The following is a 25,814-nucleotide window of genomic DNA, read 5'->3' on the forward strand; positions in this document are numbered from 1 at the left end:
ATAGTTTGAGGATTACATTAGTTTTTTGTAGAAAAGATTAAGGGCCTTTGACACCATCAAGCATAAATTTAAATGTAGGTGGATTGAATTAAGTAAATTCAAATTTGTAAAACTTTATTTGATAGTAAACTTTGAAAATAAAATTTTAATTTAATATTCATTTTGTCTCATTAAATCTGTTTATTGTTGATTTTTAGTTAATTTTTTAAATTTGAGTTCATTATTATCTAAAAATTATTATTGATAAAAATAAAAATAAAAATTAAAAACTTTAAATTAAGTAATTTTTAAATATATATTTTATAAAATTTAATTATTTAAAATAATGATGGTCAAAATTTAAAAATTCTAACTTTTTAAAAGTCAATGAACACATTTAGTCTATATTGGTTCTAATAATTAGCACATGTATTCCGGTTCTTAAAAAAATGATTTATAAAGTTCTTTTTATTAAGATTTTAAATTTGATAACCTATATAGTTTGAGATATGTATGTTTATCATATTCGTCCCCAACAAGCAAGCGAATAATCAAAACTCCAATATTTATAGAATGAAGCGCACCAACCGTTTGAATGAATCGTTTGACAAGTAAACCTGGGGCACTCAATTTTAATAAAAGTCTCCTAAACTAAGGTTGCTCTTTTACGTTTTAATTAACTTTATTGGCTAATCATAAGTTCTAGAATCAAAAGCGAAAGCAAATTGGTGCACTTGTATGAGGAAATCAAATTGCATTTTTATACATCGGTTTGGCGTCAATTGCAAACACATGCCCACTTAATTAGAAATTTTGAGCTTATAGATGACAAAATTGATATTTTTAATAATTTGAAGTGATTATAAGATCATATTTGTTTAAAAAAATTCGTAATCGTTAACAATGTATAATTAACCGTATATTCTGCTATGTAATTGTTAAAACTCATATTTTCTAAGAAAAAACATTTCTTTTTATTAAATAAGACAATCAAACTAACATAAATTCACACTTAAGTAAATAAACTCCTACAAAATTTGAACTAATTAATGACACAAGTAAAAAAAAAATCGAATAACAATAATAAAAGAAACCGATCCTAAAATAATTCAAAGTCAAAGTCGAATTATACCGAAATAACATGAAAATTTTAAAACTTGAAATCAAACAATCAAAATCCACACCTCCAAAAACCAATTTTACTTGCCCAATTTACATGAAAACAAAAACTGTGTATATCGTTAGGGAGGGAAATTGAAAAAGGAAAACTTTCAAGACCTTGTGGTGTTCAAGTTATCTGAATCTGATCCTTTATTATGGGACTCCCCTTTTGTGCTGCTCTCTGAATCTGATTTCAATGTTCCAAATGAAATCATGCCGGAGCTACTTCCTGAATCAATGGTTTCTCTCTCCATGTTTTTCAAGCTCGAATCCGGCCTTATTCGTTGAACCGAGGATGTCGCCGCCATGATTTCAGCCGGAAAATTGAGTAAAGCCTTGGAACCACGCATCCTAAAAGCTGCCCTGTCATAAGCCAGGGCGGCTTCTTCAGCTGTTTGGAATGTACCGAGCCAAACCCGAACCCCTTGTCGAGTAGAGTCACGGATCTCGGCGGCGAATTTGCCCCAGGGACGACGCCTGACGCCCCTGTAATGCTTCTTCCCGATGGTCCTGGCCGGTTCGAGCGCGGCGGTTTGGTTTCTCGGGGAGTTATTGGTTTGCAGGGGGTGATGATGGGAGCTGTTGGCTTCGTTCAGGACGTGGAAGATGAACATGTCTTGAGAGTCGTTCTCATTCAGTGGAAGATGATGATGGGTGTTCTGGACCTTTTCTTGTTCTCGATTGAATGCCATGTTGATGTTGATTTTCAGGGCATTCAAGTTTGTACCAATTGGCTCTGGACTTGTATTTTAAGGAAGAAGAATAGTGGATTCGTGGTGGCAGGAGGGGTGATTCTCTCGTCAATTTTATTACGAGTTTGTATTTTGCTAAAGCTACACCAAATAAATTTATACAATGAACCGCGCACTAATATTTTATATTTTATATTAATACTTATTTAGTTCTTAACTAAAAATTGAATGGAGGTTAAAATGAGATATATTTTGAAAATTTTTATTGATAACGCATACATTTTATAAACGCAATTGTTCGAACTCAAAATCTTTAAGGATAACAACATTTCTATTGAGACTACAAAATGAATTCTATAAAAAAAATAAGGTATGTATATAAATGGTCCCCCGACTATGGGGCACTACTTTATTGAGTCTTTGACTATTAAAAGTTATAAAATTATCCTCTTACTATAAGATATTATTTTATTGAGTCTCTTGATTATAGAAAGTTACGAAATGGTCCCCCTACTATTGATTTATTCCAAACTCGTCATTTTTAGTTAAAAAGTTGACGGTCATATGAGCTAGACGTTAACCTGCTGATTAGATATGATAAAATCATATTTTAATGATGTCTACTGGCACCGATGTTGCTTCTAAGCATTGGCTCGACGACATAATATTTCAAGCACTAACTCAATGACATAATATAAATGGAGAGTCGATCCAAAAAATATAACTCAAACGATTTTGGGATCATATTTTATCATATCTCAGTCAACTGTTAACGTCAAGCTTACACGATTGCCAATTTTTCAATGAAAAGGGACGAGTTTGAAACATATGAATAGTCGATTGATCATTCTATAATTTTTAATAATTAGATGACTCAAAAAATAACACTATATAACTTAGATTTATTTTGTCTTTCAAAAGATTTTTCTCAAAACTTCTTTAAAAAGATATTTTTAGCTATTCGATTTACCTAATCTAAAAGGTCAATGTTGATTCCCAGAAACTTTGATTTTTCACTTAAAGGTAAGATCACTTCAAAAATTTTAAGGGTCGTTTTGACAATCCAAAAATATTATCTAAGTGGTATAAGATCATTGCCTTAGTTCTTCAAGCATTAGTTGATATCTTTTTAAATCATGTGGAAATAATTGTTATGCAAAAAACTATCTGAGAATGTGTTTGGTCAAGATTATTGATCCAACATATCAAGAAGATATATGATTTGCTTAAAAAAATAAAATATCAATTTTCTTATAGAATATAATAAAAATGTGTATCTCAATTGAAATGATAATACATCAAAGAAGACAAACTAGAACATATTTCTCTAAATTTTTCTCTATCATGATCATTGGAAGAATACAGTATAATTTATTCAACAAAAATAGTTGAAGTGATAATTTGGAAGATCTATTTCCTAATTCATTGGTAAATTTAATATTTGAAGACTGTATTCAAGATTGGATTATAAAGATTCAAATATCTTATGTCGTATTATCATGAGGGAGAGTACATACATATTATACTCTTTTTTCTTTAATATTCGGTTTATCTCATTGAAATTTTTAATAAGATTTTTTATGGTGCGATGTGCATATTAAATATACGTATACTCTTTCATTTCAATATGATTTCTTCTATACAATTTTATTTGAAGAAAATTTTAACGAGATATATTATCTTCAATGAATATATGTTATATGTGAGAGTTCATTATGATTATAACTTTATGTATTAATGATATATTTTATTTAGTACTTTTATGTCTACTAAGAATATAATTTTACATATAGATAAGTTTGAAAAAAAATAGTGTATATACACTACTTTAAAAGAATAATTATTTTGTTCTCTTTATTTATCATACCTTTTATTCTTAATTTTTTAAATCTCTATATTTTATAATATCTAGGACCGATCTTAAAACTAAAATGATGTTAATTATGAGTACATCATAAATTTTGTTGACAATAGTAGTGAAAGTTATTTGGAAAGGGGGAAATTTTTATAGTAAAAAGATAAACGATAGAGTATGCAAATGGTCTCTAATTATAGAATATTACTTTATTGAATCTCCTAACTATTAAAAGTTATAAAATGATTATCCAAGTATTCATATGTTAAAACTTGTCCCTTTCCATTAAAAAGTTGGCAACCTTCTGAGTTGGATGTTAACCTAATGACTAAGATATTATAAAACTATATTTTAATGATGTATATTAACATTGTCGTTGTTTTCAAGCACTAACTCTACGACATAATATTCCAAGAACTGACTCAACAATATCATATAAACAGAAACATTCCACAAAATATAGCTCAAACGATTCTAGACCATATTTTATCATATCTCAGTCAACGGGTTAACTTCAGCTAAGACGATTACTATTTTTGTAATAGAAAATGATGAGTTTGGAACATATGAATAGTCGACAGATCATTTTGTAACTTTTAATAATAGGGGGACACAACAAAGTATCTCTCTATAATCAAGGGATTATTTTATAACTTTTAATAGTCGAGGGACTATTTGTGTACTTTACCCAAAAATAAATTGGCAAAAAGGCATAAGAGGTCCCTATACTTTTAAAAAAACCAATGTAGCCCTCATATTTTTTTTTCTCTCAATGTGGCCCTTTGACCAACGTTTTTCGTCATTTCACCTTTACAGTATTGATGTGGCAGTTCATAATGCTGACGTGGCAGTCCACAGTACTAACGCGGCAGTCCATCTATGATGTTTGAGTTAACAATTTAGCCCATCTGCCATGTTATATGTCACTTTATCAACCAATGTGGACTGCCACGTCAACACTGTAGACTGTTACGTTAGCACCGTGAACTATCATGTCAGGTCTGTAACAATCAACGACGAAAAATTTTGGTCAAAGGATCACATTGGGCTTGTTTTATGAGTTGAAGATCCACATCGAGAGAAAAACAATAATACGATCACCACATTAGTTCTTTTTCAAAAGTGCAATTAACTTTAATCCCTTTTTGTTAAATAAAATAAGTTGTAAATCCAATGACCCAAAGAGGTTGGCATCCATAGGAATATTTGGGGGTCGTCATATTATTACTATAATACTTGAAATGGAGTTGGAAATCAATCTCTACCATAGACTTTTCCACCATTCAGATATTTCTCGCACATAGCAAAGAAAGGCGTCTAAAATTACAACTCTATGCGTACATAAGTTGATAATCCCTGAAACAGCTGAAAATTCGCCCACATAATTATTTTCTTATTATCAATGAAGTCTGTTTTAGAAAGTCAAATATTATTTTAATATATATGAGGCAGATCCAGTTACATTGTGTAAGTTGATCCTAACCCTCTATATATCACTTGGTGGAGTTTATAGCTTTGATACTTTAATGACGTATAGGTATTATTGGGGTTATGTCTCAAAGTGAATTGTATTAATAAAACTGCGTTCTTACTTCTTAGGCTATTACTTAGTTAATGTACACCTTATTTGTTAAAGATAACAACTATTTTTTCTTGAATCGCTTAAGAGTCAATCCGTAAATTAACGATCATGTAGATTTCATCCTGAAGAACGAATTTGATTTCTTTTATTTATTTTAAAAAAAATATCGATACAGAAATAATTAAATCAGAGAAACAAACTGGCGTGTATTAGTGAAATTGTGCGCTTAAGCTACTAGGTAATCAATCACCTTGGTGGTGAAGGCTTTAAATAATTTTAGGCTTAATGCAAAGTTCAATATTTGAATTTCATAACTTTTTATATGTTGGTATATGAATTATTTGTTTGGTCCAGGTACCAGGGCATGCGAATATTAAATATTTTCAAATAATATATGTGTCTCGTATACACCTTCTTTACTCCATATTCGAATTATTCATTTCTACTTGTATTTGATTTGCATGATAGTGATATTTTGCATTATAGATTCGGACATATAAGTAGCAATACAGTGAAGATATGATATCACATTATTTAATCCCTAGAGTTACATGACATATAAATTTTGCATTATTTGTAAATATTTTATACTCATATCATATATCCAATCACAAGTAGATGCAAAATTTTATGTTAGGATAAACTTATAAAATTTTAAAAGATGAAAATAAATTATCAATAAAAAAAATATAAGAAAAAATACTTCAATTTTGTTATCTCCTTCAAATGTTCACCCATAACTCCAACAGTTATCATATTTTGAGAGTGTAACGTCATTAAGTTGAGCACGAAGTTTAATAATGACACTAGTTTGTTGAATAAAACAAATGGGTTAAAAAATTAAAGGTTTAACAACACAAACCAACCTTTTTCACACTCCAAAATCACGTGAAAAGTGGTAACTCTCAACCAGCTGTTACTAAGATTAGCCATTAGCCTCAAGCGTTCAGCTGCTTCTTTGTTGTTCAGACGTGTACAAAACCCAGAATCCCAAAAACAAAAAATGTCAACTTTAACAAGTAACTTACCCAAATAACAATCAAAACAAAGGGTATTCCTTGTTTTTAATTTTTCCTCTTTAAATATTTTGTTCTCAATTGAAGACTGCATCGGATGACAAAACAGAGGGAAGAAGAAGAAAGGAGGCAGAAAAAGAGAGAAATGGGATATTACAGAGGTGATGAAGACTATGATTACTTGTTTAAGTTTGTGTTGATAGGTGACTACTATGATTACTTGTTTAAGTTTGTGTTGATAGGTGACTCCGGTGTCGGGAAATCCAATCTTTTGACTAGATTTACAAAAAAAACAAGTTCAGCCTTGAATCTAAGTCTACTATTGGGTTTGAATTTGCAACTCGCAATGTTCATGTCGCTGGTAAGGTTGTTAAAGCTCAGGTTTGGGGCACTGCTGGACAAGAGAGGTACCGTGCGATAACCAGAGCATATTACCGTGGTGCTCTCGGTTACGACGTAACCCGTAACGTTACCTTCAAAAGCGTTCAAAGGTGGCTGAAGGAACTCAGAGATCTCACCGATGCCAATATCAGATTATGCTGGTCGGAAACAAGTCGGACTTGCGTCACTTGCAAACAGTTTCGACTGAAGAGGACAAAGCTTTTGCCGAAAACGAGAAAGTTTGTTTCTTGGAAACATATGCACTCGAGTCTCAATGTTGAGAATGCATTTTCTGAAGTGCTGACCCAGGTTTATTATGTCGTAAAGAAGGCTCTTGTAGTTCAACGAAACCCGGCGATTTTGCCTAATGACAAGACGATTGATGTCGGATCAAAAAATGAAGTGTCGGCCATTAAGAAAACCGGATGTTGCTCATCCTAAGCGTGTGGTTTCCATGGCAGCACGGGAAAAGCAAACAAACTATTCTACTTCAGCTTGATCTCTAAGACTTCAACTATAACCTTTGTTCTGTTTTAGTCACAAAATTATTTTTGCTTAAAAATTATGTCTAACGTTATGTTTTGATTTCATTTTGATCACTCACAGTTAAAAAAATTATCAGTGATACTGACCTATCATCATGAAAAGTTACCTCATCATTGAAAAATTAAAAAGATCACGTTAGTAGTTCTGTTAATTTTCTAACGACGAGTGATCAAAATGAAACCAAAATGTAACATCATGTATAATTTAAAAAATAGTAGATAAATGATAAAAATAAAATAAAAGTGATAATTGAGGTACTACATGTATAGTTTACCCTTATATATCACTACCACGTTTTAAAGCCATCTGTACAGCAGAGCACACGTGGCAGATAAAATGCAACTATATATTTTATAATCAAATTAAGATTTTAGTTACTATATTATGTTGACTTCAAATTTGATAGTGGAGGTGTTTTCACAAAAAAAAAACCTCTTCCTTAAAAATTCACCCTATCAAACACTTATTTTTAGTTATTTTTTGATCTAACACCTTTTTTTAGGAGAGAGAATGAGGCGTTGTGCACGGAATGCGCCTTTGATGGGGGAAGAGAAGATGCTTCGCATGAAACGTGCCTCCCACCTAAGGTGCGTCCTAGGAAACGTGTCTTCCTTGAATAACACGTCCTGCGGCATATGCCTCCCTTTATCAGTTATTTTAGGTTTAGGATTTTAGTTTAAGATATTTTAGGGGTTTTATTAGTGGTTTAGGGTTTTTAAAGGAGTTTAAATTTGGTTGTATGTTAGGATGTTTGTGTTTTTAGTTATATGTTAGGTTGTAAGAAATAAATGTTAAGCATTTAATTGGAAAAAATACATAGATATTAGAAATAAAAAGGCTGAAATCACATTAATCGAAACTAAAAGGAAATGGAATAACATAAGTTGAAACATAATATTATATGATTACATGAGTGATGGTCAACTGTTACATGATGATAAAAGAGATTAATAGTTTTCCTATTGTGGTCGAGGTTTCTGCAATGACCACATCTTAAGTTTTATCTTGACGTCTCTCGAATATCCATATCACAATGAATTCGAGTGGATTTTGGATGACCTGGTTCCCTTAATAAGTCCATATTCGGTATAATTGGAAGCCAAATATGAACCTCATTTGAGTCTATATCATTACCTATAGGGGAAACTCGAATTCATATATCTTGAATACTTCAGAAAGTTAGTATACGGGATCCACATAACGTTTATAGTCTTGACGAGAAAATGAGCAAGCTACTATAACATTGGAGCAAGGATACTTCAAAGCTTGGAAAACCCCACAATCACATCATATTTTCGTATATTAACTCTGAAAGAGTTAGATTCAATCCATTGCAGGGGTCGTGGCATTTCTATGACCCGAAATAATTCTTAGGTGTAAGAAAAGCTTATTACATACATGTTGTTTGATGCTACAACCTTTTGTTGATGATCTGCAACTAATCGTGGGTGATAAACATGAATGTTTTGTATCCACATAAGAGTTTGTCCCTCGAGCTTGGCAAAAAGTTGACTCAAACAGAAATATGTCATTTTAGCCAAAGCAATCACTAGTAAATGATGGGACCCATTTAAGGTTGAATTGATTGTTTCAGCCAAGTTAGTTGTCACATGTCCATATCGATATCCATCATCGTATGCGTTTGTCCACTTTTCTTTGTTGATTTCATTGATATAATTGTATCCATGTTCATTTTTTCCTCACAATTCTTGAAGCATATCCTCAAACATTTGAGGTGAGACTTCGTAACCTAAGCAAAATGGTAGTTAGTATAAAAAAATGAAAATGAGTGAGAAATGAAATTGAGAAAGATGTAACATACCCATGTGTATAATTAATCGTCGTTCATTGTTCTTTTTATATCTGCCATGATAGTTTGCAACAATATGTCATATATAGAGATGATGTTGGATGTTTGGGGTTTTCATATTAGACCCAAAGAGTTCATTATTACTTTGATCTCAGCTCCTCGATCTGAAATGATACAAATACGATCTCAGTGATTACATGTAGCCGTAGATTTCTTAGGAAAAAAATACTAAGACTCTGTATTTTTTCCTTTAACAAGGGTAAAGGCAACGAGAAGAATGTTGCGATTATCATCTTTGACAACTATCAATAATAAAACTTGCTTGTATTTCTCATAAAAGAATGTACCATCCATTTAGACAACAAATTTACAGTATTTGGCTGCATTAATGCATTGTAGGTAAGTCTAAAAAACAAAGTGAAATTGGCAGCAATCTCAAGGAACTCGATTATTGTGGTAGGCATGGCGAGTTTCAAACTCAACTATTGTCTCAGGATTAAGTCGTTGAATCAGGTTAAACCAACTGGGTAGTTCGTTGTAAGATGAATCCCATTCACCGTGTAGTTTTATAATGTCATTATGTTTGTCTTTCACTTTTTTAGGAGATAGTGTACCCATATTGAGATTGTATTACAGAAATCAGCACTCCAATAGGTACGTGGGAGCTTCCTTTGACCAAGGGCATGATAGCTTGACAAATGACGTTGGAGTCCAAGTTTCGATGGTCTTGGTTGATCCAATATGCATAATATATATGAGGATCGCTATATTTTGTTAGTTCTCATCTGTCGATCTTCTTTCTCTTTGAAACACGAATATTGTAATTCTTAATTGTCATCATTGTTTTTTCTTTAGATGTGAACTCCAATCCACGATATAAATTATCATCATTAACTAATGAATGCCTCACATAGTCTTCAAGATGAGGCATATCAGGAAATTATGGCCCGTACATCGCATCATAGTCAGTTTCATATATGTGTGTTGGAGGTTCATATTGTACTGTATTTGTAGGAACTTCATCTGCATCATCATCAGAGTTCATATTTAATTATGATGACTCAAGTTCAAAAAATAATCTAGTTTTAGTATCATCTGCCCCTGGCTCACAAAGAGGTTCTTGAAGGAGATGATGGTTCTTCTGTGACTCCGATGTTTTGTTCGAAGAAGTTCACAGATGAATGCCTTACTCTAGAACTTGAAGGGATGTCACCATATATGTTATGAATTGAGTGTTGTAGGGAAGGCATGGCCAAATCGAGGTCGAAGGTGGTAGAAGATAAATGTCACCCCTGGAACTGGAAGACATCTCCATGTTGAAGTCGGAAAAAATGGCAGCTGAATGTCTTCCCCTGGAACTTGATGGAATGCTAACAGGATGTGGGTTTAATTATGTGAAATCATTACATATTGTTTGAGTTGGATTGTCAACTTGATTAACTGGTTCAGGCAATCCATAGTGGAAAGAGAATGACATACCCTGAACTGTATGCACTTCAACAAAAGTGGCATACATTTATGTAATAGAGTTCAAATTTTGACTAGAAGCATCAATCATCATAGTAACATCATCGTCGTTTGAGAGACTGAACGATGTATATGTTAATGGAAAAATCACAATTGAAAATATGTACTGAAGTGCAACCATTCTTCTACTATTTTCAACACGAGCCTTTCTTGAGATTTTTGTGATTAAATTGTGAAGAGTATTGTTTCTCCTGAATGATAGAAGAATATAATGATCTGATCAAAAAATAAACTCATATTGATTTTCCTTAATTTCTTCATCGTAGTAAACAACAGTTGAAATAGGAGTCATTTTTGTAGTTTGAGCGTTTCGAAGTTTGAAGTTTTGAATGTTTGAGAGTTTAGAGTTACTAAGTTTTAGAATTTAAGAGTTTAAGATGTCTAGGATTGGGGAAAATTCATGTCAATTATGTGAAATGACAGAGATTCTCTGAATAATAATGAAAAATGTTTTCCCCGAATCACGCCTTTCATTTCGGATGGGATGGGATGAAACATTCTGACATGGCAAAGATTCTCTGAATAATAATGGAAATATGTTCTCCAAAACATGTTTTTCATTTCGGATGGGATGAAACACTTTGACATGACAGAGATTCTCTAAATAATAATGGAAAATGTTTTCCCCAAAACACGCCTTTCATTTTGATGAGATGAAACACTCTAACATGGAAAAGATTCTCTAAATAATAATGGAAACATTTTACCCGAAATGTGCCTTTCATTTCGGATGGGATGAAACACTCCAACATGGAAAAAATTCTCTGAACATTAATGGAAAACGCTTCTCTCAAAATGCACATTTTATTTTGGATGGTATGAATATCTATTATAATCCAGAGATTCTTTGAATAATAATGGAAAAACGCTTCCCTTGGAACGTGCCTTTCATTTTGAATAGGATGGATCACTATTATAATCCAGATATTCTCTGAATAATAATGGAAAAACACATCCCCTGGAACGTGCATTTCCTTGTCGTAGATTTTGTCTTAGAATCTCAATGAACTGAAGTTTTATCTGTTGGTAGAACGAGAACGCTTCATTGAAACACACATTTCTTTTTCTTCAAAATGTATCTTATCCAGCATCATACACTATATATATGAAAGATGAAGTAAGTGGTCTTTAGTGTTTTACATTTCGTGTTTCTTTATTAGTATATTATATATCATTTTTATAGACTTTTCCATCATTTTCAATGGCAGCTAAATATTCATTATCTTATCTCCCAAATGATATATTAGTTGAGATTTTACGTTGCACTGCTTCCAATTTTATTGAGGACTTTCTCCACCTTCGTTTAACTTGTTGAGACTTTTTCTTGGCATCCAATTATAGAATCATATTTGCAAATGATCGACTTCATCAGTATGCCTTGAAACCTTTGGATCGTTATGAATGGTTGCTTGTACGAAAGGCTTATGTTTCCAGAAATCCAGATGTATTGTTTAAGGAAGGTATGGAAAACTCTGACATGACAAAGATTCTCTGAATAATAATGGAAAATATTTTCCCCAAAACATATTTTTCATTTCGGATAGGATAAAACAATTTGATATGGCAGAGATTCTCTGAATAATAATAGAAAATGTTTTCCCCAAAACACGCCTTTCATTTCGATGAGATGAAACAATCTAACATGGCAGAGATTCTCTAAATAATAATGAAAACATTTTCCCTGAAATATGCCTTTCATTTCAGATGGGATGGAACACTCCAACATGGCAGAGATTCTCTAAATAATAATGAAAACATTTTCCCTGAAATATGCCTTTCATTTCTGATGGGATGGAACACTCCAACATGGCAAAGATTCTCTGAACATTAATGGAAAATGCTTCTCTTGAAATGCACATTTTTTTGGATTGTATGGATCACTATTATAATCTAGAGATTCTTTGAATAATAATGGAAAAACGCTTCCCCTCGAACGTCCCTTTCATTTTGAATAAGATGGACCACTATTATAATCCAGAGATTCTCTGAATAATAATGGAAAAACACATCCCCTGGAACATGCATTTCCTTGTCGTAGACTTTGTCTTAGAATCTTAGTGAGGTGAAGTTTTATCTGTTAGTAGAACGAGAATGCTTCATTGAAACACACATTTCTTTTTCTTCAAATTGTATCTTATCCAGCGTCAGTCATTATATATATGAAAGATAAAGCAAGTGGTCCTTGGTGTTTTACATTTCGTGTTTCTTTATTAGTATATTATATATCATTTTCATAGACTTTTCCATCGTTTTCAATGACAGCTAAATATTCATTATCTTATCTCCCAAATGATATATTATTTGTGATTTTACATTGCACTGCTTCTAGTTTTATTAAGGACTTTCTCCACCTTCGTTTAACTTGTTGGGCATTTTTCTTAGCATCCAATTATATAATCATATTTACAAATGATCGACTTCATCAGTATGCTTTGAAACCTTTGGATCATTGTGAAGGCTACTCGTACGAAAGGCTTATGTTTCCTGAAATCCATATGCATTGTTTAAGGAAGGTATAGTAGAGTGTTTTTCCAAATATTGTTCCAATGTTGAACTTGGTTGTCATATCTTGAAGGAAACCTCTACCATGTGTGTCATCGAAGCAACTTATGTTTTAGCCATTCGATAGCTTCACATAAAAGAGAGGTTGCAAAAAGAATATCAAGTGTTGTCCTGCCTAAACCCAATGCATTTAAAAATGAAGGAAAAAAGAGCTTCTCCACTGCTGAAGCATGACTATGTCAACTATTGCCAATATATTCTCGATTTCTTACATAAAAAAGATTCCAAAAACATATTGCTCATGTGATGACACATTTAGAGGTTGTTTTTATTTTTTATGGAATCGTGAAAGCGACATTGTAATTGATTTTGTTCTTAGTAAGACTAATTAAATTCAATATGACATTTGTTATAGATTTGGACTATAAAAACAACAAACCATAAACATTACATTAAACAACAAACTATTAATCATGACATTAAGAATATCAAACCAACGAGTTAGAAATACAACATATCTATCACACACCTTAAACAGTAAATAAAAGCATAGTAATACACCTTAAACAGTAAATATAAGCATACACGCGCGTCCTAAAACATTTTTTTAATGTTGTTACGATGCCCAATTGAGTTTGAACTATACTTTTGGGTCTTCATCATCTATCTTTGTGTTCCCGAACTCATTCAGTTTTATGTGTTCGGTAGTCAAATTCGAAGCACAATCATCAACATCATCAAACTCTACAAACAAATCCACATGAGATATTTAAAGAGACTAGTATGTCTCAATCATTCCACAAAGGTTGACACCATCGCTTAGAAGGAACCTCTTAAATGAAACATGCAACCTACAATATAGAAAATATATTTTTCTTTTCCTCCTAAGTTTAACATTTCTTTCTATTTTACGTTTCAACTTCTTAAGTGAATTTTTTTTGTTTAAATACATGCTTAAATTTTTGCAATAAAAAATATTTGTTTGAATAGTAGTCATCCTAGCTAAACAACTCAAGATTTTACCTAGATAGATTAAAATTTTCTTTTACCTTGCACATATATATAGTCCTTAAAAGCGCATACTATAAAATGAGCCTACCCAATTTATTGTACCCTCTTTGTCCGTTTTCGTAAAAAAAATATTAAACATCATTCAAAAACATACTTTATATAAATACATAATAACAAATAAAGAAACATAACAAGATGGAAAAATCAAATAATAGACAAATACATAAAAAGAAATAATAAATACATAAAAAGAAACATACCAACTTGATACAAAATACATAAAAAAATAAAATACGATTCAAATGCATAATAAAGAAATAATTAATAAAAACATTACAATTTTATTAAATCTATCAATGTCTCCTAGAATGTGTTTCGCAGTGTGGTGGTCGTCTAGTTCGAGAATGGTTTCTTCTTATATGTTGCTGCTCCTCTTCACTCACATCCTCATCATCATCGTCGTCATCCTCGTTATCTTCATTGTCATCATCGGTCTCAACAACATTATCTCGTTAAAGGGTGAATGTCGATGTATTACCTTGGTAGAATAAGGATCCTGGAGGTGTTTGACTGACTATCCCACCACTCCCTGAGAACTGCAAAAAATATGAAAAATCGGACATCGATGTATGTGACGCATATTGTGGGTGTAGTTTTTATGGTCGAGGACCACCCACAAGATAACTCGCGTATGAACAGATTGTCGGATCCGCAAGCATAAACAAAAAATACCAGCCAAAGGATGTCATAAAATTCTGCGGCCCCTATGCGTAACCATACATTGTGGCATATGAACCGATGGATTTGGAATATGAACTGGTAGATATGGCATATGAACAGACAGCAAGGGTGTCTGAAACTGAGGCAGTGTCCCCATGTAAGATGGAGGGCTAGGGATGTATACCGGTGTCGCTGGTGGTTGGTGTGAAGGTCTCGGTCACATAGATGCAGACGACCCGAAAGTGTCTGCTCTTCGCCCAGTAGTGGGGGACAATGATGTTGCGATTTCAGACGTCTTGGTTGACGACAATGAATTAACCCCATCGTGTTTTCTCTAAAAGTAAGAATGATTTCTCATTTATGTTGAATCATTCTATATAGCCAAGTGAAACCATGCAACCAGTTTTTGATATTTATTGTTGATGGGGCAAGTGTTGAAGTTGGATCTCCCACATCACCAACCAATCTCTGTGTTTCACCAACCAATACACCTTTTTCTTGCCTTGCCTTTCAATGTTATGCATGTTGTCCTTATTTCTTGGTGCTTCGGAAATGTATTGTGTAAAACCAAACTGAAGAAACATGCAATCAATCGGATGCCACTAAACAACAGTATAACAAATAAGGGTCACAACCGTCATCCATACATCCAATAGTAGGTGGGATGCAAACCCTCAATTCATTGTCCAAATACGACAACCATTTGAATTAAAAAAACATAGATTTCTTATCAAAATTAAAACGATAATCAAATTATATCAATACAAATAAATAAATAAATGATAACAAAAATACCTCTCCACCAACTTTTTGGTCAATCAATAATCGAATATCTTCTAATTTTTGTGATATATCACGATGATTGGGCGGTGTCTTCCCAAGATACTCTATGCATATACCCCCAAATCAGCATCTACCACACCACATATGGCAGTTCCATCTATCGGTAGCCCGAGTTGCATTAAAACATCCTCCAGTGTAATTGTGCACTCCTCACATGGTAGTAAGGATAGGCATAGGACCCGAAGTTGATGGGTTCCGACCCAACCTGATCGGGTCAGGTTTTTATAAAAAATTGGGTTCGAGTCGGGTCGGGTCAGGTTTTTTAAAGGTGGTGTTCGAGTTGGGTCGGATTCAAGATTAGGGTGAAAAATACCCGACTCAATCCGAAAAATTATAATTTTACTTTATATGTTTAGGAATAATTACAATAATACCCCTCTATATATTATTTTTTCCAATTAAATCACTGTTTTTATTTAATAAAAATAATATTTTTATTATTTTAGGTCGGGTCGGATAATATTCGGATTTTATCTCAAAAAATCAAGTCAAGTCGGGTCGGGTGAAGGATGTAAAATTTTTTGGTCTAGTCGGGTTGACCGAAACAAACCCGACCCATGCACATCCCTACTTGGAATATGGAACGTGTGTGTCTCTGGCCTCCATCTCTCAATGAGTGCAAAAATCAGGGCGGGTTCAAGTTTACAACGTCCTTCAACTTTTGCTAAGTAACCAATTCGAGCCATAGAAAAATATGGTCAGATACGTCTCGGTGTTATCACCTTCTAATTGTAAATAGAAACTTCTAATATAAGATCATTTTCCTAACAAATAAATTTTGAGCATTGAATTTTGAACTACTATTTTTATGTTCTTTAAATAAATTCTAACAATTTAAATCATATATAATTGATTCCATAATATTCGTAAATTTTAAGATTTTATTGGACACAATTTGTAATTGAAAAAAATGTTAAGATTAAAACATTTTTAAAATTGAAGAATGAAGATCATTGTTTTTCTTATCTTAAATTACTGGGTATAAGTTGAATAGTGAGTATCTAGTTAAATGGTGTGTGTGAGAATATATCCTCACGGGTGAGTATAAATTTAAATATTTTATCCGTAGTTGTTAGTTGATAGTTGATACGAAAATATTAGAGGATGAGGAAGTAGTATTCGTATCGGTCCATCCGTTTGCCATCCATAGGTTATCAGGACAACGGCAACTGTTACAATAAAACGATGTCGTTTGGTACAGCCTAGCGTTTTCTCGAAAAAAATTTAAACAAAAAATGCATATCGTTTTTCTTTCTCTACCTCTCCTTCGAGAAAGTATTGAAAAGTTTGGGTTTCGGCTCCTCTCGATTATCGAGACCCCCTCTGGTAAGTTTCAATTATTCTATTTGTTTTCCTTGTTGATAAAATTTAATTTATACTCGTTTTCATTTGAAATTTGTTGATATTTTCCTCGATAGGATTGGTTAGACTTTGAAATTTGCCTTTTTTGTTTTTTTTATGTTGTTTATCCGTGAGAAGAAAGGAAAAATAAAGCAAAATTTAAAATATTTATGAGAAATTTGCGGGAAAAGAAAATAAATTTTGTTTTACCGCTTAACCTAATTATTTGTCCCCCAAAGTGCCTAAAATAATTAGTTAGGGTTTAAAGTGGAGAATCTGATTTTGGTGATATACTCTTTGAATTTGTCGTAATTTCAGATTTGTTATGCCTGTTTTGTTTGTAAATTGATATGTTGAAGGAATTGAAGTATGGGAAAGAGGAAATCAAGAGCAAAGCCTGCTCCTAAGAAGCGAATGGATAAGCTTGACACCGTTTTTAGCTGTCCCTTCTGTAACCATGGAACAAGTGTTGAGTGCCGCATGTAAGTATATAAACTTCTTTTATGAGAAAATTTTCCCTTTGATCTAATAACCGAGTTAATTTGAGTTGATGCTTTTTGTAAATTTACCCATGTCTTTGATGAATAGAGAATAAAATGCTTTTATTATGTGAAAAATGATATATTGTATCATAATAATTTATATACGATGAGATGGTTCATGATTAATGAGCACTAAGTATTGGCATTTATTTATTTCAGTGATATGAAGAACTTGATTGGTGAAGCCTCTTGCGGGATATGCCAAGAAAGTTTCAGCACTGTTATAACAGGTACTTATGATACTGTTTAACCTTTGCTGGTTAAGAACTTAAATTTGTTTTTGCAGTCTTGATGTAAACAAAGTTGGGAACCTTTTGTTAACACATCCATGTTTCCTTTTGTTTCTGTATTTGCAGCTTTGACTGAACCTATAGACATGTAAGTTCATATCAGTGCGGTGCTTAGTGTTTACTCTTTGTTTCTCTTGCATGATCCCTCTTTACGTTTATTCTCTCTTGTTTCAGATACAGTGAATGGATAGATGAATGTGAGCGGGTTAACAACCTCGAAGAAGAGGATGTGGATCAGGATGATGATGTTTATGTGCCCAGAAAACGGGTTTCAACAGCTGAATGGGATGATTAGTAGTAGCCACCAACGTTTTAGAACTTTGCAAAGCCGTTAATTATGTTAGTTTTATGTGGGAATAGTTGGTGTGCTCTAACTGCATCTTATGATATGAATAGCCTAACTGATCCAAGCAAGCACTTTGTGGAAGGGCTATCAGATACTATTTCGTGTTGTGTACAAACCAGATTATGTTGATGTAATGCAATTACGTGATACTATTATGATGATGTTTTTGAGATGCTATTATGAATGGTGCTGCTCTCGAGTTATCATCGAAGAATGTTGAAGGAAGGATTTTCAATGGCGGGTGATGTTAACACGAAGCCATTTCATTTTTTTTTCTTGAATGTCATCTTGCTAGATACAAAATCATTACAGTTATTTACGGAAGCAATGAGGGTATAACCAGAAGACAACTCTGACAACATCTACGTGAATTGGAAACATTTTTTTGTATCCTTACCTTGGATATTAGGAGGAGACTTCAACGTTATCTTGCAATCGAAGGAAAGCTCAGACTACGATCTTATGGGTCTAACATTAACTCCTGACATGAAGGATTTTCAAGAAGTCACTTAAGATCTCCATCTTCAAGACCACCTCTTTTTTGGTCCTTCCTTCAAATGGAGCAACAAACAACAAAACTCTTTTCTTGCAAAGAAGCTTGATAGGGTGCTTATCAATCCCACGTGGGTAACTACTTTTCATCACTCATTTGTGGAATTCATTACAACTGGCGCATCAGATCATTGCATTTTACTAGTTTGGCTCAACAGGGAGGTTCAAGCTAACATACAAAAACCTTTCAAATTTTTTAACTTCTGGACTCTTTATCCTAATTTCTTAAATGAAGTTAGTTAGTCAGTCATGGCAACCATCCATTCAGGGAAACCCGATAAAGGTCCTCTTCCTAAAGCTTAAGCGTTTAAAAGCACGCCTCAAGATTATAAACAAAGAATGTTACAGTGAGATTTCGGCTCGGGTGCATCAAAAGAAAAAAAGAGCTTGAACAATTTCAACTATCAACTCTGCGAGGAGAAGACGTTATAGAAAAAGAGTTGATTTTACAGAACGAGCTTTCATCTCTTGAAGAAGCAGAGGTCATGTTCTTAAAACAAAAAGCCAAAGTCCAATGGTTAAAAGAGGGTGACAAATGCACAAAATTCTTCCATTCAATTATCTCAGGCAATAACAAAAGAGACACCATCCGAATCCTCATCAATGACCAAGGTAGAAGACTTGAATCCTTTGATGAAATGGCTGCTAAGGTGACTAAGTTTTACTCAGGTCTTTTAGGTACTGCGGATCCCGGGGTAAAAAACTGTGATCCTAATCTTCTGAAAGATCTGATGCAATTTAATTTGCCTCCAGATTATTCATCTAACCTTGTAAAGGAAGTAAGTGGTGAAGAAAAATCAAATAAGTCATTTTCAACCAAGGAAATGAAAAAGCTCCAGGTCCTGATGGATTCCCTCCATACTTTTTCAAAAAAGTGTGGTATGTGGTTGGAGAAGACGTAATAAAAGCTATTAAATACTTCTTTCAAGAGACTTTCATCCTTCCAGCCTTCAATGTTATTGCCATTGCGTTGGTTCCAAAAGTCACTAATCCCAACAAGGTTAGAGATTTTCGACTTATTTCCTGCTGCTCTGTTATATACAAGATAATTACAAAGATCCTAGGCAAAAGGTTGATAACTCTACTTCCAGGAATAAGCTCTCCCAACCAGCCAGCTTTTGTAAAAGGAAGAAATATTGTTAACAATACCCTACTTGCCCAAGAACTGGTGAGATGTTATCGAAGGAAATATATCTCTCCTAGATGTGCCTTGAAAATTGACCTACTTAAGGCTTTTGACTCTCTCCACTAGGGTTTCCTTTCTTCCATCCTTAATGCTTTATAGCTTCCTAATACTTTCATTGGTTGGATTGAAACCTGCTTTACTGAAGCAAGATACTCTATTTCTTTCAATGGAAGTTTGATTGGCTTCTTTAAGGGTGCAAGGAAATAAGACAAGGTGACCCTCTTTCTCCAATCTTATTTGTTCTTACAATGAATGTGCTCTCCAGAATCCTCAACTTGGTTGTTGCCAGAGGTTTATTTGGGTACCACCCTAAATGCAAAATGATTGGCCTCACTCACCTTTCCTTTACAGACGACCTACTTATCTTCTGTAAAGGAAACATTGAATTTGTTGCTGGAATCATTAGTGCCCTGGATCAATTCTATGAACTGTCTGGTCTAAAACTTAATGCTGCCAAATGCGAACTATCTACTGCTGGAATCTCTTTCAGAAATCTTGAGCATATTTTACAATCTACGGGATTCACACATGGTTGCTTGCCAGTGAGATACTTAGGGGTTCCTTTAGTCACAAGGAAACTTACTGAAAAGGATTGTGTAGTTCTTATTGAAAATATCAAATTAAAGCTTCATCACTGGTCGGGAAAACACTTGATTTATGTAGGCATATTAGAACTTATCAGATGTCCTCTTCAGTAGGCAAACTACTGGTGCAGACAGTTAATTATGCCTCAGACAATTATTAGCAGGATTAAACAACTTTTCTCTAGATTTTTCTGGAAAGGAACTGATAAAGCCGCCACTGGAGCAAGAGTTAGCTGGCAAAAAATCTGTCAACCGAAATCTGAAGGAGGACTTGGATTAAAAGACATCAAAACTTGGAACAAGGCATGTATAATACAACTTATCAGGAACAACCTTGCGGGAGAGGGATCATTGTGGGTAGCTTAGATCAAAAGCTACATTATTAAAGATCAAGGCTTTCTGTTCATGGAGGTTAAAGCAAATTCTAGCTGGTGTTTCAGGCGTTTATTGAAACTTACGGCAGTTGTTACTCCTGTTTTATCTACAGGATCTTCTAAAACAAAAGATTTCTAGAAAGAACTACGGGTAAAAGGAGATAAAGTCTCATGGCACAAATTGATATGGTTTCCTCTACACATTCCCAAACATAGCATGGTTATATGGATGACGCTTCTAGATAGACTCCCAAGTAAAGAGATGCTCCTTAGAATGGGAATTGTTACTGATGGCTCATGTATAATCTGTAAAGAGGCTATGGAGACTAGGGATCACCTGTTCAGTGACTGTACTCTGGCAATTTCCATATGGAATAATATTATTAATCTCTTAGGTTTAGGCACTCCTCCTTTACCATGGGTTACCATGTTAGATTGGACCTTTAGTGCTTAGAAAGGTAAGTCCCTTCTCACTACCATCTTGAAACTTGCTTATTACGCTTTTACTTATTCCATGTGAGAGGAAAGAAATAGAAGATTATACCGAGGAAGCACAAGAAGTGTGAAAGAAATTGTGAACTCTATTAAGGAGATTGTAGGTATTCAATTAAGAGGAAGGAATATAAATAGATTAGATAGTATGAATATTTACCTTTGTAATCGTTGGGGAGTTTAACAATCGATTTTGTTGTAAGTAGACTGTAATTTATCCCATTTATGTGATATTTTTTGTAGCAGAACTTTGCATCTTGGGTAGTAAAAAATTAAAATTATCCAAAAAAAAATCATTCACAAGTTTCGTAATTGATCAATTGTTAATGACTCAAGAAATGTATTTTATTTATTTATTTATTTATTGTAAGCCCTATTACTGTATTACAGACGGGGACATCTTTCATGGAGACTGAAAGATTTAGCATGCAATATTAAAGCCGTAGAAATATAATTAGCTTCTATTGCTTTACTATATAATGGGTATCGAAATGTACTAATGAAAAACAGCCATTTAGATTGAGCTCCGAGATTGTCTAAAATGGCAAGATGTTGTATAAGCCTGCTTGTTTTGAAATATGACTAGAATGTTGCCACTAATTAGTGAACCTGAGTCGAATGTCGGGCTAGCAGATAGTACGACAAGTGTATAGCAATACCAATATTCGTCCTAAAATCATAAAATGCTTATAGACCTTAAAGTCAAAAATAACTAAAATACCTTTTTTAGTGTTAAATGACCAGAATAGAGCAGTTTAATAAGTTAATAGATATAAAAGATTAAAAAGCCATTTCATAATGTTCTAGAGAGAACAAGCAAGATAGTAGTGGGAGAAGGGATGACACTCGCTTAGTTATGTTGAGTTCATGAAACATGTATGTGTATTTCTTGGTAGCTTTCGTTATGAAGTTATTCAGCAAGAAAAATGACCCCTTGTAACTCCAAACAAGTCTCATAAGACTTAAATAATGCTTAAGGGTCTTAAAGGGCAATTAGGAAGGGTTGGTGTAGATTTTCGTGTCCAAAATAAAGTATTTCTGGGTTTGAGTATCGATATTGGAGACACCACTTTTATAAGATCGACCTCTGTGAGAAGCAAAGGGATCAACTCAGTCATGGATGAAGAAGCCGTTGAATCCTTTCAAGCTCAAGCTCATTTATATAAACACATATTCAACTACATAAGTTCAATGTCACTCAAGTGTGCTGTTCAGCTTGGAATTCCAGATGCGATCCATAGCCACCGCCAACCCATCACTCTATCCGAATTGGTCTCCGCTCTCGGTATCGATCTGACGAAAGCTAGCTTCACATACCAACTGATGCTGGTGCACTCGGGTTTCTTCGCTAAGACAACGAGAGTCGAAAAAGACCAAGAACATGAAGCTTATGTTCTCACACCATTCTCCAAGATACTCATCAAAGAAAATATCAATTGTTTGTCACCCTTTGTTGTGTCGATGCTCAGTCCTGCATTGATGATGCCATGGCATTTCTTGGGAGATTGGATTCATGAAACCAAGGAGACGCCATTCGAGACCGCGAACGGGAAAACGTTTTAGGAGTATGGACCATGACCCTGAGTTCAAAACTCTTCCATTATGCAATGGAAAGTGATTCTCAAATGATGAATTTGGTCGTCAAAGACTGCAAACCAGTTTTTGAGGGTCTAAATTCATTGGTTGATGTAGGGGGAGGTACGGGAACCATAGCCAGGGTCATATCGGAAGCACATCCCCAACTGAAATGCACCGTGTTCGACCTCCCTCATGTTCTGGCTAACCTTCCTGCTACAGAAACCGGGAACTTGAATTTTGTTGCAGGCGATATGTTTCAGTATCTCCCTCCTGCAGATGCCATTCTAATGGAGGTCAACAAAACTTACCGTTTTCATGTTGAATTATTGAATCTTAGCTTGAAAATCATGTTTTCCATCGTTAGACAAATATACTGTTGCAAAACGATGCTTTAATATTGATAGGAAAATATTAAATAAAATATAGGGAAAATGGTAATCTAATAACTTAAAAGCGAATTTGTTCCCATGTGTGTTTATCGTTATGATGAACAAACAGTCTCCTGAATGTAGCATGATTCTTTAAATTTCGTACACTCGAAAGATGAAATAGACTAGGTGGTGGTGTTCTTCTCTTTGAAAAACAGAACTTAGAAGAAGCTACAAAACTTTTTTGAGAGTGAACATTTGAAAGAGAAATCATTTTTTTTCGGTGATACACAAAAGTTGAAATGAGATATTTATTTATAGGCTTAAATTAAGAGTAAAACCGTAAAAAATTAATAGTCGTTACAAAATAATTAATTGTCATAAATATTATTTTAATGACCATAAATCATGTTAAATATTTTGTAACATCTTGAAATGATAAAATATAAGTCCTGATCAATAATGTCAAAATGATCTTGTCTAAAAAGAAACACAAAAGAACCGAATCGGACCACACCAAACGATTGAAATTATTTATATTACCAACATCCATTGATCTGATTTTTGAGACGAGTGGTTTTTGCAGCTTGTTTTACATGCTTTTAGCGATGAGGATTGCATGAAGACACGGAAGAGATGTAGAGAAGGCATCCCAGGGGAAGATAAAAAGGGAAAGGTGATTATCATAGACATAGTGATAAATGTGGAGAAAGATGAAGACGAAGCCAAGCTGTTCTTCGACGTGTTGATGATGGTTGTGGTTACCGGCAGAGAAAGAATTGAACAAGAAAGGAAACATTGTTCATGGCAGCAGGCTTCACTCACTACAAAATGGTTGAGGTTTATCCCTAGTGTTTTAATGTAATTTTGTAGAAATAAACTATCTTTTCAAACCTTTGATGAACTGTGATTCTTTAACAAAATTATGTGTTGGATACAGAGTACTTGAATTTGATGTGCTAAATGTAAAATTATTTTTGACACTATTAAATATATAAAATTAAAAATACCAAATAATTCTTAAGAGCCAAATGCGAAAATATTATATCAGAAGGGGGTTTGGGATTTTATATTAGTATTATTTTGAAAGAAAGGGGTTTGGGATTTTAATCTTATGAGCAGTGGGAAATTTCAGACCCAAAATGAAAGAATGGCTGTTCCAAAATGGGCCGTTTTAAGTAAATCTGAAAAAAATAAAAGCTCAATGAATCTGGTTGAAATTTGATGGTCTACAAACAAGTAACAACAGACTTCATGCATTGAGGTGTATAATATTTAAAAAGCTTTAAAGTAAAAATTAAGTAACTAAACTATGTTCTTTTTAGGTACTTAAAATATTTTTTATAAACTATTATATTTATTTTTTTAAAGTTCTACTATTTTTTAGTTAAAAAAATATTTTTCAATCAATAAGATGTTGACATGTCACACAAAATTATATCCTTATTTTGATTAAAAAAAAGTTTAGGGGCTTAAAGTAGAAAAGAGATATATATTTTTGCCCTAATTTTTTTTTCCTTTCATTTTTGTCCAACATATGCTCGTGGTACTGCCGTATACACAGAAGACATATCCTGCAGAACATGCTTTCAAAAGCGTTTTCTATGTAACAAGCCTCTGCCTTACGTGATACAAAAAAGTGTCGAAAATGAATGCGAATGAAAACTAATTTTTAATGAATGATATTTGAGTAACAAATTTTCAATTACGACTTAAACTCTTATCTTCTTTTATAATAACATTATAATTAAAAATATAAATTAATTTTTAATTAGATACTTATTATTTTTATCTAATATAGATTATTGTTGGTATTGTGAGATTATTTCTTCAAGCGAATATTCGTAAACCGAATATAATAATTTATATTGAATCCTTATAAATTCATATAATCTCAAATTTTAATTAAATATATCATTAATTTTGATTCAAAACTATATCATTAATTGAAAAAATCACGAATCAAACTTCTATAAAAAAAATCGCTGGAAAGTAAAGTTCATTTTTTTATATATTGTGATTGGTATTTATTTATATTCAAGATTATTATTATTATTTGAATAGAAGATTATTATTTAGTACACAATGAATGGAAAATAGAAATTTCATAAGTAACATTAAAACAATATATATATGTATAACATAAGTATCTCAATTAAAAATTCATTTTTTATTGACATTATATATATGACAATCCTTATATTATGATTATATGTGTTTTAATAAAATAATAATTTGTATTAAAGTAATTTTAAAGCATTTTTATTTAACATTTGTTTATATTTCTTTTGAGTAAAAACAAAGTCGTGAATCAAAAGAAAAAGAGAAAAGAAAAGACAATAAATAGTAATCTATGACAATTATTTAGAATCTGTCACCTCTAATAACAAGTTCACCCTCCACTATAATAAATGTCATAGATATTAAAATAAATTTTAAATTATCCCATTGAGCTAAATAATTTATTGGTCTGAATTATTAGTCTGATTTTGTCTTTATTACTACACTACTATCCCATTGATATATATATATATAT

At 33.0% G+C, this 25,814-nt stretch overlaps 2 protein-coding genes and 2 pseudogenes across 2 annotated transcripts; 3 read left to right on the forward strand and 1 right to left on the reverse strand.

The window, feature by feature from the left end:
• Nucleotides 1–1,235: 1,235 nt before the first annotated feature.
• LOC120188600 (pathogenesis-related genes transcriptional activator PTI5-like) lies at nt 1,236–1,948 on the reverse strand. Its single transcript, XM_039191999.1, has one exon. The coding sequence runs from the start codon at nt 1,830–1,832 to the stop codon at nt 1,251–1,253; it is 582 nt and encodes a 193-aa protein (XP_039047930.1). The 5' UTR covers nt 1,833–1,948; the 3' UTR covers nt 1,236–1,250.
• Nucleotides 1,949–6,245: 4,297 nt separating this feature from the next.
• LOC120189896 lies at nt 6,246–6,947 on the forward strand (annotated as a pseudogene).
• Nucleotides 6,948–16,822: 9,875 nt separating this feature from the next.
• Nucleotides 16,823–18,128, forward strand: LOC120189218 (transcription elongation factor 1 homolog). The gene is made up of 5 exons (XM_039192540.1): nt 16,823–16,951; nt 17,326–17,448; nt 17,668–17,738; nt 17,865–17,886; nt 17,973–18,128. The coding sequence occupies exons 2-5, from the start codon at nt 17,336–17,338 to the stop codon at nt 18,091–18,093; spliced, it is 327 nt and encodes a 108-aa protein (XP_039048471.1). The 5' UTR covers nt 16,823–16,951; nt 17,326–17,335; the 3' UTR covers nt 18,094–18,128.
• Nucleotides 18,129–21,629: 3,501 nt separating this feature from the next.
• Nucleotides 21,630–24,130, forward strand: LOC120189908 (annotated as a pseudogene).
• Nucleotides 24,131–25,814: the final 1,684 nt, after the last annotated feature.

Source organism: Hibiscus syriacus, unplaced genomic scaffold (genome assembly GCF_006381635.1).
Source record: "Hibiscus syriacus cultivar Baekdansim isolate YM2019G1 unplaced genomic scaffold, ASM638163v2 tig00004072_pilon, whole genome shotgun sequence".
Classification (NCBI taxonomy): Eukaryota; Viridiplantae; Streptophyta; class Magnoliopsida; order Malvales; family Malvaceae; genus Hibiscus; species Hibiscus syriacus.

Bases quoted from the DNA above. Each gene is read 5' to 3' on its own strand.
- LOC120189218 (XM_039192540.1), top strand. From the start codon at position 17,336: ATGGGAAAGAGGAAATCAAGAGCAAAGCCTGCTCCTAAGAAGCGAATG. The intron at 17,739-17,864 runs GTACTTATGATA...CTGTATTTGCAG, and splicing joins TTTCAGCACTGTTATAACAG to CTTTGACTGAACCTATAGAC. The intron at 17,887-17,972 runs GTAAGTTCATAT...CTCTTGTTTCAG, and splicing joins TTGACTGAACCTATAGACAT to ATACAGTGAATGGATAGATG.
- LOC120188600 (XM_039191999.1), bottom strand. From the start codon at position 1,832: ATGGCATTCAATCGAGAACAAGAAAAGGTCCAGAACACCCATCATCAT.